Here is a 13795-nt window from a genome sequence, read left to right on the forward strand (position 1 = left end):
TCTTTTAGGTCCAAAGTCACGAGCCAAGCCTTCTTGGCCAGCATGGGCAGCAGCTGCTGTAGAGTCAACATCTTGAATTTTGGAACCTCCAGAAATGTGTTTAGTATAGACAGATCCAGTATTGGTCTCCAGGTTTTGTGCTTTCTGGGCACTAAGAAAAGTCTGGAGTAGAATCCTTGCCCCTGCTCTTGTTGTGGTACATGTTGAATGGCCCTCATGTCCATGAGGGCTGTAATTTGCTTTTGTGCCTCTGCCCATTGATTGTGTGGCAGGTGTGGCATAACTTTTGCCCTTGGGAGGGTGCGAAAATGGAACCTGTAGCCTTGGGACACTATGTTCAGGACCCATTTGTCTTTGGTAACCATTTGTCAATTTGACGAAAAAAGTGCTACTTTTCCCCCTAAGGGGGCTGCCAAAAGAAAAGTGCTTGGATCTGGCAGAGGAAAGTCACATTGGGACTGTTTCCTGTAAGGTTGTGATTTGTCTTCTCCGCTTTTGGAGGTAGGAGCACCCCATTGTTTAGGCCTGTATGAGCCTTGGGGCTGAGATCTGCCTCTGAGGTCTGTCTGACACTGGAAAGGACCAATTTTTAGAAGGCCAGTTCCTGCTAAATCTGGGTGGCTGTACCTGTAAGAAATCCTTAACTGTCTGCATGGATTTCGCTTTATCCTCCATTTTCTTCAACACCTCTTCTGCTTTAGCAGCAAAGTATCATGCTGTAATGGGGCATCTAATAATTTTGCTTTAACATGATCAGGCAGATTCTGTTCCTTTAACCAAGCATGCCTTCTAATAACAGAACCTGTAACAGTGGCCCTGCAAGAGGCCTCCAGTGAATCATAACCACATTGCAAAGTATGCTTTCCCACTTGTTCTGTTGCATGCAATAAATCCTGCATTTCTTTGTTCTCTGAACATTCATTACTTGTCAACATTTTCTGTTTAAGCAGTGACATTAAGTATTGCTGATATTTAAGCATATGAAACGGACAAATTAAAGCCCTTACAGCCAGCCAAGGTAGCAGAAGTGCAAACTTTTTCCCCCCATCTGTCCAGTGCCCTAGAATCCCTAATCAGAGGGGACAGGTTTTTTTGCAGTGGTTACTTTGACCCCTTTAGGAACCTGAGAAACAGTTTCTGGGTCTGCAGTGGGGTTTTAATATAGGAATTTATGAGAATCCGGGACCCTGTAGTATCTGTCTGGCTTAGCAGGTGCAGGGGGGTAAAGAGTCAGGGGACAGGCCGGACTCTGAAAATACATCATCTACAATGTCTAGAACAGGTGGAATAGCAAGGGGCCTGTGCTGAGGAAGTAGCTGAAAGTCTCTAGTCTAAGCCTTTTCTTATATTCGGAGTAATCCTGGCTCTCCCAGTGGAAATGCTCCCTCATGGTATACAGGGTTCCCGGAAAAGAATAATCCTCAGGAGGAGAGGCTGAAGGAATGGATTCTTCAGCATCAGAGTCCTCATAGGGAGGCATAGTACAATCCTGTTCGGAAGAGGAATCAGAGGAAATGGAAATCTGATCAGAAGAATCATATTCTGTCTCTTGCCTAGGCCTCTTATCAGGAGGGGGATGGGAACCCCTGATCAAAGTAATTAGGTCTTTGGCCATTTTAAGCATCTGTTTTTTAGGCATGGAAGCCTGAGTAGGAGAATGCTGTACTTGTTTCTTTGTCTTTAGAGCTGCTTTAGTCTTTGAAGCTGAAGATGGTTTAACATATAACTGTGTAGGTCTGAAGATACCCTCAGAAGCCGATGCCTGCTCAGCGGCTCCGGACCAATTTGAGGGAATGATTTCCAAGTGTCCAATACCTTGAGTATCCAGAGGCCCAGTCGGCTCCATGTGAGAGTCGGAAGCGGCCTGTGGCTCTGAGGTAGCGGGCGCCAGGGGCTGAGAAAGCACCTCACTGAGAACCGGCGACTGGCCTAACGGAGGCCTCGTCGGTTTTGGACCTCGGATGCCTATCCTTTTCCTTGTCCTTGCGTTTTTTGTAAACTCCGGTCATCGGCTGTTCCGACGGCATTATATAATTAAATCTTTGGCCAAAGTAATGAAATGCAAAATCGAACTGACGCTTAATAGTGCGTTGGTTAAATCTAGCACAAAACTGACAACTAGCAACGTTGTGATCAGGGCCTAGGCAAGGAATACAGTAAGAGTGAAAATCCTTATGAGGTATTTGCTTCCCACAAGAAATACAATTGTTAACTTTTTCTGACATCGGTCTGAAGCAAGAAAAAAAGTTTCCCCAACGGGGTACTTAGCTTTAATGAAGACTTCGGTTCTGAAATTTGGATTTGAAAATCTCAGGAGTCGGCCGACCGGCACTTGCAAACTGCTTTTGCTTCGGGCACCGCGCGGCAAGAAAGACTGAAGAAAATGGCGTTGGCTGCATCTTTTATACCCCTGGCGCACTGACGTCAGGGAAGAGGCGACAGCAACCGATGCCGGACATAGACTTTGGAATTCAGGCCGACTGCGGGTAGCCTGCCAGTAGGATAAGCCAAGAGTAATGACTGCAACAATGAAACCAATGAACATTACCCAGGGAATTGTTATGGCTAGGCCTGTATAGGCCCTAGGGCCGATAGCCTAGTACCAACCTATGAACCCTTTCAATTATGCAATGATACCTTTTCCTGTGACAACAGAATTTTCCTTTTTCACAATGAGTCCATAAGAAACACATATCGACATGATGGTTCAGGTCCCTACTGGGCACACAAGTTCTGATTCACATACATACAAATACAGTACAAGATAAAACGTATATTGAAGAATCTCCAAGTAAATGGCTGGGAAGTCTAATGTTACTCAAACTGTAATGTCACAAACCTTACCTGCTTGATCCTAAATCAATCAGTGACTGTGCTTTTTGCATTCCAGTACCTCCAAAACCCAAAGATGTCTGGTTTAAGGAACCAGAAAGAGGCAGTGCTTAAACAGAAAAAAAGACAAAAAATTAACAAAAGAGAATCTATTATCCTAAACAAAGCAGAATTTCAGTGTCAGCTTGGTTACATTCATACCATGAAAATGTTTGAAAATATAGAAACTACAAAGTTAGGAAAAAAAGAAATGGCTTTATGCAAACGTAATGCCACTGCGGTAGATGTCACTACTCATCGCATGATCCTTTTTACTACACTTAAGAAACTGGTAATTAAACATTCAAAACACTTCTGTGTGCCAAAAGAAAGATTTAATAACAGGTAAAGCTTTCGGGTTAACCACCCTTCATCAGTACATAATTAAACATTCAAGCCAGCAAACAATAGAAACCATTTCCAACGTACTCTTTTCAACTGTAAGTGACAAGTTCATGGGTCCACATGTAGATGCCACCTATCTAACGGACTAAGAAATATTAAGATTTTTATTTTAAATACTGATCTGTCACAGAGTGTGGGATATATGCATTAAGTATATGTAAGGCTAACAAGCTTTATTTGCTTTTAGCATTACCTCTTAGTTTTTTTTTTTTTTTTTTTACTATAGCATATGCCAGCAAGCAGAGAATATGTATATTACAAACTGACAGATAAAAATAATGGGCAGAAGAAAAATACCAAGAGCCCCTGCTGATAGAGCTGAAAATAAGCATTATGCAATTAAGTGTTACAGAGATAGCTCAAAGCAGTTAACTGTAAAGCACTTATTTCAACATCTTCTGGCTGCCCTTTTTTTCTCACAGCTGTTCATACAAGCAACCTACACTCAAAGTTCTTATAGAAACTCTAAGCTTGACTACAATTACATACATATTCTTCTAGTAGATCTGTAACAAACTTTTAACAAGGCACTGAGAACTGTTACATACAGTCACAGCTAGTAGTTAAATCCAAATACCAATTAAACAGTTGTCTTTCGGCTTTTTCCCGGTTAGGGGTCGCCACAGCGGAACTCCTGTCCGCTAATGATTGGCAGTAGATTTTGACTAACGCCAATGTGCCAGCTCAACGTTCAACCTTCAACGAAGGCACGTCCATTTACGCATGTCTTTTGAACGCCCACCCAACCGCGGGGAGGACATGCAGACTCCACACAGAAGGCACTCCCCGAACTCCAGTAAACATTAAAATTACTAAGGCCCAAGTTTTGAGGTACTTCAAGGGACTGGTTTCGCCCTTCAGCCACTCTGCTGAATTAAAAGAAACAGAAGTTTTGCTTGTGCGTTTACCAGGTGTTTCTCAATTCTAGTAAAAGTGCTGGAGGTTTTGGTAGTATACACAATGTTGTCATCAGAACTGAGAAAATGTAAAACATTTACAAAGGAACAAAAGAAATGTGAAGGGCATGTTGAGGATGTGGAACCACCATCAAGTGAAGGGAATCCCCAATTATTTATCTTTAGAAAACAGATGCACTGCCCCCACTTCATGCACACCACAGTTGATTGACAGCAGCATACTGCTAAACCCAGTAACAAATTAAAAAAGCAATATTGGCAAGCACATAAAATTTAAATAAAATTAAAATAATCTTTAATATTAAATCTTAACTGTATGTCATTATGATTAGAATCCCATATTTTAAGTTTTAAAAATGTTATGAGGCATGGTGTTCCACACTGAAAAGGTTTGTTGGACCATCATCGTTTGAAATTAAACTCATCTCCAGGGTATGAAATACAGAGCTATTTTCGATCATCAAAAGATTTTTTTTTTAATATGAAGAAGCAGTTGATAATCATGCTGTGAGCTTCATAGCTAAAGTCATTAATAAGTGTCCCGCATTTTATTTAACTTTTTCAGTAATTACAACAGATACCAGTTTATATGACTAATTTAATCACACCTGTATAGCCTTATCAGGGGGGATAGTCTCTGTAACACCACTTTCTTTTGTTGTGCAGCTGCTAAACAATTACTACGGAAATAGGTGTATTTTATTTTTATTAAATAAAATTATAGCAGTATTACAGATGGTAGGCAGTAAAGATGCACATACCCATGGTCCAGGACTAACTATCATAGGTAGGTACTAGGCTATCTGCCCAAGGGCCTATATAAGTCTAGCCAACAAGGTTCCCTGGCGTTCGCCACCCAAGAAAGTTATTTTCCTGTGCCCCTGTCGAGCAGAGCCACAGAAGTTATCCCCGGGTTGAATTTCCTATTTCCCATCCACTCAAGATTTTTCTTGAAGAGTGCTAATGAGGAACTCTGCTCGACATAGATAGGTAGCTTGCTCCTATCCCTCCAGCATGTTCTGTTTATTGTGGTGACAAGGTTTAGGTCCCCTAGAGCGTGTATCTTGAAGGGACTGTAATTTCTTTAGGTGTAGCATGTCCAACAGATCTGGGTTTGACATAGCTTTGTATGTTATGCAGAGATCACCTCGGAGTAGGCGATATGCTACAGAGTAAAGCTGGAGTTTTTTTTTTGTTTTTTTTTTTTTGTTTTTTAAGACGGCCAGCGTAGGGCATCTGTTTGAGTCCCACAATTCTCTTTGTGAGGTACTTCTGGGCCTTTCTAGCTGTTGCAGATGTCTTGTGAGGTACATTCCAAAAGGGGTGTTGTACTCAATAATGGGTCTAATGAGAGCAGAGTAGAGGGAAACAATTACCTCTTTTTTCCTAGATGTGAACCCTTTCTTGATGTGTGCCACGCAGAAGGATTTACTAACTACTGTGGTGATGTGATTATCAAAGGAGAGACTACTGTCCACCCGAGTCCCAAGGTCTCTTATCACACCTTCGGCATTAAGTGAACTGCCGCATATGTGGTAGTTCATGGGTACAGAGTTTTTACCAAAGGGGATGACAATGCATTTTATGGCGTTGAGCTTGAGGCCATGGCTCTGACACCAGGCATCTGTCTCAGTGAAGCCCTTCTGTAGCAGGTCTACGTCATTTGGGGACTTTACTATGGTACCCAATTTGCAGTCATCTGCGAACTTTGTCAGCCAGAGGCCCTCTGTGTTAGCTCGTACTTCAGAGAAGTGGATACCAAACAGGAGAGGACCCAAGACTGAACCCTGTGGTACCCCACTTGTCACTGGTTTGAAGTCGGAATTGGAGCCTGCAACTTTTACAGTGTGGGTTCTGTTAGTGGGCTAGTTGGCAATCCATCTTGTGACGTATGGGTTTACACCCAGTTTAGTGAGTTTATCTGTAATACCAGAATAGGGGATGGTATCAAAAGCCTTGGTGAGGTCAAGATAGGCTGTGTAAACTGCCTTACCCTCATCTACAGCTTTGATGACTGTTTCAAAGAAGTCAATCAGGTTCAGGAGGCATGATCTGCCTTTCACAAACCCGAACTGGGTGCAGTCTAGAGTTTGGAGGTTACCAATGTCTTTGTTGATGAGTTCCATGATGATGCATTCCACAGCCCTGCAGACCAGGCTCATCAAGCTAATAGGGCGATAGTTCCAGGGGTCCGTGGTGGCTCCCCCTTTGTAGAGTGGTATAACTGTTGCTGTGCGCCATTCAGTGGGTACCAAAGCCTGGTGTGAGGCTGTGACTTTACATGGTGCTTAGGTGGGGGACCAGTTTGTTCTGAAGTTCGTGTAGAACGCAGCCTGGGATGCTGTCCAGTCCCATGGATGCTGTGTTCTTTGCTTTGGAGAGTGCAGTTTTTACCTGTTCAGTTGTGATTTCAGGGGCTCTGCATTCTTCTGGAATGGATATGGGCCCTTTAGGGGGTTGAGAGGGGGATAAAGTTAGCACTGAACCTATCAGCCAGGATGTTGGCAATATTAGCTGGTTCTGTAATTTTCATGCCATTGTGCTGCAACTCAGAAAAGATCTGGGTGTTGCCATTGAGTTTCTTGACAGCTATAGAATGCTTTGTGGTTGTCCTTAGAATCTGTGGCAATCTTGTTTTCATAGCTAGCTTTGGAGGATTTTATGAGGGATCTAGCTTCTTACTGAGGCTGACCAGGGAGAACCTCCACTCACGGGTTTTTACTCTCTTTTGCAACGGTTTCTTCCTTCTGTTGTAGAGTTTGTTTATAGCAGGGAACCACCAGATTGGCTTCTTTTTTTGGAGGATAGCATCTTGGTTCTGTTAGGGATAGGACGATTCTTGCACTCATGTAAGTGCTTATAGAGTGCATTTGTGTAGGATTTGGCAGTCATAACTGTATTGTCCATCTACATGGGTGCCGTGAAGTTTGCCACTTCTGTCTTAACAAGCATGAGGTTGGCTTTGGATAAATTTTTTGCAGTGGTTTCCTTAACGGGGGGGGGGGTGGGGGCGGGATGGGGATATCTATGGTGATTAAGCTTATGGTCGGATCTGACCAACAAGGAGTTGACTTCCGGTGTGGAACACCAGTCACTCATGTTGGTAATGAGTAGGTTTAGAATACTACTTCCCCTGGTGAGGGTGTGGATAAGTTGATCCCGGGCATTGGAGTTTATGAATTCTAGGAAGAGTTGAGTGAAGGAGTTTGTGCATGAGTAGTTTTCCCAATTAATGGTAGGGTAGTTGAAATCACCCATTATTAGGGTGTTTGAACCCTAATATTTTCCAGTACATCAAGAAAAGAGCAGTGGGAATCATGGGGCATAGTTAGGGATCTGTAGCAAGCTACAATGTGGATTGCAGTTTTGCCCAAAGTTCGTGGCACTTGGATAATTTCGGATGCATTATGTTGGGCAACTAGCCTGGAGGTGTGGATATCCTTAATGAATATGGACACACCTCCGCCTTTGGTGTTTCGGTCCAGGTTAGATGGCAGAAAGGTAGGGCTTAGTCTAAGAAGATACAGCATAGCATAGTAGTCTTTGTACAGTACAATACCTAGGATAGAGAGCCCTGTGTAATCTTGAACATGGTTAGGTAGTGCAACAGATATGTGGCAGTAATTGGCTTGATTTTTCCCAGGAGAGACCAGCATCGGTAGAGCCATGCATTACTAAAGCAGCATTTAAAATTTATTTTGAAGCTAGAAAGGATAGTAGTTTGTTTTACAGCAGTTGGGATATCACTTTAGTGTTTAGATATACCTACAGAAAAAAAGGGCTTTGCCATGGTTATAAACGTATGGAGTTAGGGTTAAGCTGTGATCCTTGAATCTTAAATGTCTACCATGGGTATACCATTGGAGTAGGCTGCCAACAGATGAAAAGTGTACAGGTTTATGTCAGCACTTTAAAGGCTGATTTCGGTTGTGCATAGGTAGCAAGTTATTTATCCAATTATTTTATTTATTTATTTGAGAGACAGTAATATACTGTTGAGTTTTGTGGTTTAAGTCAGTAGCAAATCTGGCAGCTTTGTTACAGCATTGGTCTAGTTTGGACAGCTGCCACCACTGTATATTTATGAAGACTGAGGAAGCACACATGGAAGCAGAAGGAATGTTGCAGTGACTAGTCTACCATTTCGATGAGAGAGGCTTTAGTCTTGTATATCAGGCTAAGTTCTGGATTATTCTTCTAGACACCTTAAATATGATTATCAAAATTTACATTTTCATTAATAATAATCCATTTTAATTTTGAATGCTTGACTTGCACAATCTTGTCAATAGTGGAAGTTATGATCAGTGCCACTGTACTTGACTGCCAAATAGGGAGAAAGATAATGTCTTAAGGACCTAGGTTCATAGGTTCATACTAGGCTATCTGCCCTAGGGCATTTATAAGCCTAGCCAGAGTGTGTTTGGCTTTCGCCACCCATTTTAAATTAATTTTGCTATGCCTTTTTTTGAGGTTAGTATACTGTGCCTCTGTCTAACAGTGACACAGAAGTGATAGCCGGGGTAAACCTACGATCTCCCATCCACACATCAAGATTCCTCTTGAAGAGAGTCAATGTGGGACTCTGCCTAACCTGGACTGGGATTTTATTCCAGAGTGAAGGGAGCCTCTGGGTTATGAATCTGTCCCTCCAGCATGTCCTATTTATTTCAGTGCTGAGGTTCAAGTCTCTCGAGCACGTAGCTCGATGGGATTTGGATTTTCTGAGGTGCAGCATGTCCATTAATTCCGGGTTGGACATGGCTTTATACATCAGGCACAGATCACCTCGGAGCAGGCGGTATGCCACTGAGTAGAGCTGGAGTTTCTTTAACCAGGCAGCATATGGCATCTGTTTGAGCCCTTTGATCCTCTTGGTGAGGTACTTTTGGGGTCTTTCCAGTTGCTGCAGGTGTCTGGTAAGGTACATCCCAAAAGGGGCATTGTACTCAATTATGGCCCTGATGAGGGATGAGTAAAGAGGCACGATGACCTCCCCTGATGTAGATGTGAATCCCTTCATGATTAGGTGGGGCTATATAAAATGTTTTTCTAACCACTTTGGCCACGTGGTTGTCAAATGAGAGATTGCTATCAACTTGGGTCCCCAGGTCCCTAATGACTTCTTCTGTACTTAATGGATTACCACCTATGTGGTAATTTGTGGCACTTTGTTTTGCCAAAGGGATGACTATACACTTTTGGCGTTTAGCTTGAGGCCATGGCTCTGGCACCAGTTGTCTGTTTCGATGAGGCCCTTTTGGAGGATGCTTGTGTCGGCTGGAGAGTTGATTATGGCGCCCAGTTTGCAGTCATCTGCGAACTTAGTCAGCCACAGTCCTTCCGTGTTGGCCTGTACCGAGAAATATATACCGAACAAGAGAGGTCCCAGGACTGAGCCTTGTGGGACGCCACTTGTAACTGGTTTGGAGTCTGACATGGCTCCAGCAATTCTAACCATGTGGGTTCTGTCCTTGAGCCAGTTTGCAACCCATCTAGTGACATAGGGGTTTATATTTAAGCTGGTGAGCTTATCTATAATGCCCGAGTGGGGTATTGTATCGAAGGCTTTTGCGAGGTCCAGGTAAGCTGTGTGGACCACCTTCCCCTCGTCAATGGCCTTGGTGACGGTTTCAAAGAAATCGACCAGGTTTAAGAGGCAGGATCTGCCCTTAACAAAGCCAAACTGGGTAGGATCCAGTGTCTGTAGGTCCCCAATATCTTTATTTATGAGGTCCATGATGATCCTTTCCATAGCTTTGCAGACCAAGCTAGTCAGGCTTATGGGGCGATAGTTTCCATGATCCGTTGAGTCACCACCTTTGTGGAGAGGGACCACTGTTGCTGTACGCCACTCTTTGGGTACATATCCTGTAGTAAGGCTAAGATTGAACAGTAGTTTTATGTTTGGGTTTAGCTCTTCTTGGAGTTCATGTAGGACGCAGCCCGGGACGCCATCTGGTCCCATTGATGCTGTGTTTTTTGCTTTGGAGAGGGCGGCTCTTACCTGAGCATCTGAGATGTCAGGGGGGGCAGCACTCTGTTGGGATAGATATTTGCCCTTTTGGTGGTGGTGGTGGTGGGGGGGGGGAGTTTGCACTGAACCTGTCAGCTAGGATGTTGGCAATGTCTGTGGGCTCAGTGTATTTTTTGTCATTTTGGACTAATTCTGAGCATATCTGGGAATTCCCACCCAGGTTCCTAACATAACTAAAGAAAGCCTTGTGAATATCCTTAGTGTCCTGTGCAATTTTTCTCTCGAAGCTGGCCTTAGACGATTTTATGAGTGCCCGTAGTTTTTTCCTAATACTGATCAGAGATGCCTTCCCTTTTTGGGATTTTGCTCTATCATGTAGTAGCTTCCTCCTTCTATTGTATAGTTTGTTTATGGCTGGGGTCCACCAGACAGGATGTCTGCCTTTGGAGGATTGGGTCTTGGTTTTATCTGGGATTGCATGATCCATGCATTCTTGAAGGTGTTCATAGAATGCGTTTATAAAGGATTCTGCGGTCTGGGCCGTAGTTGCCAATTTTGGAGCTATGTTTCTATGGCTAGGAAAGCTTTTTGTGTAAAATTATATGCAACACTGAGTACTGAAATACATTATATGACAGTTTCCATAAAATGTGGATTTTAAATACTGATATGTTATTGTTTTACACAGGGATGGTTTGGTTAACTGGTGCCCAGGGCAAAAGGGCGCCACAGCACCACCACCTGGAGACCCCATACTGGTCCTACCTACACCATCCAGACTACTTGTTTTCTTCATTACACAGGGATGGCCTGGTTAACTGGTGCCCTACCTAGGTAAAAGGGCTCCACAGCAGCAGCACCACCACCTGGAGACCCCATACTGGTCTACCTACACCATCCAGATTACTTGTTTTCTTCATTTTTCTCCCAGTTTGTCTTACTCTTCAGTTTTTGATGTATTCAGTCAACACATTTTAAAGAAACCATTACTTTACTACAAAAAAATAAACATATACTGTAAAAGTGCCCCTACTAGAGAGGCGCCCTAGGCGGTCAGCTAGTTAGCCTATGCCTAAGGCCAGTTATGCTTTTACTTATTTTCATGGTGGGGTATTCTGAGCAAATGAATTCAGAAGAGATGTGTTAAAGATTTTGGTGCAATAGATTTCCTAATATACATAAATGACTGCTTCCTCTAAATTCTAAGTACATCACGGTATTTCAAGATGGTACCATGCAGAAAGATTTAGAAAAAAATGGTTCTCCTGTGTATAACTTTGCATCTTTCTACTTGTGAACTTCAATGGTGTTAAGTTAGAGGAAAAAAATGCATGTGTTACAAATGTGACATATTGCAACTTTAGTGTGTAGCCAGAGTGGGAGTCTGAGAGCATTCACATGACACTTGCCCTTCCTAGCCGACATTAACTCACAAAATTTAACACAGTAGCAAGTAAGATAACAAAAAACCTCTATGGGGTACTTCTCTGAAGCACAAAAACCACTATCTGAAGCGAGTGATGACTGGAGCTGGCATTCAAACAGGTGGCAGAAAAGTTCTGAGGTAGGTACATGCTGATGTCCGCCTTATACCCAAAGTCAGTTTATGGCCAATGTAAACTGTGTGATGCGGCTCGTCACACGCACCCTCGCAATAGCGGTTTAACTTTGGTATCATGGCTGGACGTATGGGTCAACCAGAGGGGGACTCATGTTATGGATACTGCAGCATATAAACAGAAGGACATCTAGCCTACTCTCAACTCTATTATATCAGCAAAGCTTCTGTAATCGGAGTACTATGATGTCCATCTGAACTCTGATATCTTATCAATGTGGATAAAAGAAATTTGGTTGTTGCTATATTTGTGGGCCTTATCAATGTATTTGATCTGACAGACTGCAATGTACTCTTCAAGGTCCTCTTAGCTACAGGCACTAGTGAAAGAAAGTACAGTTGTGTAAACTTACCATATCAGGTAGTCAGGGGTATAAAGCATGCAGCCAATGCCATTACATCAGTTTTTTTTACCCCAGATGTCATAATGGGAAGCAATTAAATACAAGGTTACACCTCCAACAAAAAAGCAAATACACCAGAAAGCTTTAAGTATAAAAAGCAAGAACAGAGGTATAGTCAATAGAAGCCAGGGGGCTGGAGGGAGGGTAAAGTACAGTTGTGTACACTTACCATAAATGTAGATATTGGAGTGTATTCACTGTTGCAGTCATTACATTTGGGTAATCTGCTGGCAGGTTGCCCTCAGTCGACCTGATTAACAAAGTCTTGGGGGTTCTGCGTCAGTTGCTGTCCCTTCTTCCATGACATCAGGTCGTCAGGGGTATAAAACATGCAGCCGACGCCATTTTCATCAGTTTTTCTTGCCACAGACATCAGGTGCCCCCCAAATGGGGAGCAAAATATATATATATATATATATATATATATATATTATATATATATGCAAGTAATTTAGAACACAAAAAATATACCTCCAAATGAAAGCAAATACACCAAAAAGGCTTTTGAGCCTAGTAAAAGAAAGATGAAGTATAGTAAGAGAAAAACAGGGGGCTGGCGGGTGGGTAACCAGGACTGCAACAATGAATACATTCGAACATCTAAATTTATGTTAAGTGTACACAACTATACTATGTTCTTCATGTTTCACTGTTGCAGTCATTACATTTGGGTAGAATTCCAAAGCTATGGTTGGGAGGATGGAATTATACAGCATTAGGAGCAGCTATAAGGCCCTGCAAAACAGCAGTGGCAAAGCCTGCTCTGGATTTAGAGAACAGAGGTAAATGGTAATATTTGATGAACGTATGAACTGAACTTCAGGTAGCAGCTTCTAGAATGTCTCTGGTAGGAACTCCTCTGAGAAAGGCTGTAGAAGTAGATGCAGCCCTGGTGGAATGGGATCTGATCCCCTTGGGGACAGGTTTACCATGGAGCATGTAGCAGAAACTAATACAATGGCTTATCCATTTTGAATTAGTCTGCTTTGAAATAGCCTTTCCCTATGCCCCTGCAGCAAATGCAACCAGTAACTGCTCAGATTTTCTTAGAGATTTTGTCCTGTTTAAGTAGAATCTTAGTTGTTTGTGTACATCCAATGAATGCAGAATCCGCTCACCCTTGTTCTGTGGATTTGGGAAAAAAGTTGGCAGATGAATGGCCTGATTAAGAGCCACACTAGATGCCACTTTAGGCATAAAGGATGGATTGGTCCAGACAGCCACCCTGTCCGGGTAAAAAATAATGAAAGGCTCCACTGCCATAAGAGCCTGTAGTTCTGAAATCCTTCTAGCTGAAGTGACTGCTAAACGAAAAGCTGTTTTCCAAGAGAGAAATTTTAGGTCTGCAGTAGCAGCTGGCTCAAAAGGATAGTTCTGCTGAGACAGTAGATAAGGTGTCTGAGGCAGGTATCACGGAGGAAGGTGTGAAATATTACGTAGGAGCGGGTACCAGTGTTGGCAAGGCCAGTCTGGAGCAATCAGAATCATTTTTGTTTTTTCCTGTCTAACGTTTAGTAAGACCTTGGAGAACAGAGGCAGAGGGGGAAAGGCATAGACTGATAGGTTTTTCCAACTGAAGGATAGAGCATCCACTTTCCAAGCT

At 42.8% G+C, this 13795-nt stretch overlaps 1 protein-coding gene across 1 annotated transcript in view; it reads right to left on the reverse strand.

Annotated features, from left to right (window-relative positions):
• ITSN2 (intersectin 2) overlaps positions 1 to 13795 on the reverse strand; it is a 3295579-nt gene that overhangs the window by 3128627 nt on the left and 153157 nt on the right. Inside the window, exon 4 of the mRNA XM_044063555.1 lies at positions 2845 to 2941. Within this exon, the coding sequence (XP_043919490.1) occupies positions 2845 to 2941 (97 nt within the window). The remainder of the gene's footprint in view (positions 1 to 2844; positions 2942 to 13795) is intronic.

Source organism: Protopterus annectens, chromosome 2.part1 (genome assembly GCF_019279795.1).
Source record: "Protopterus annectens isolate FY-2018-M chromosome 2.part1, PAN1.0, whole genome shotgun sequence".
Lineage (NCBI taxonomy): Eukaryota > Metazoa > Chordata > Ceratodontiformes > Protopteridae > Protopterus > Protopterus annectens.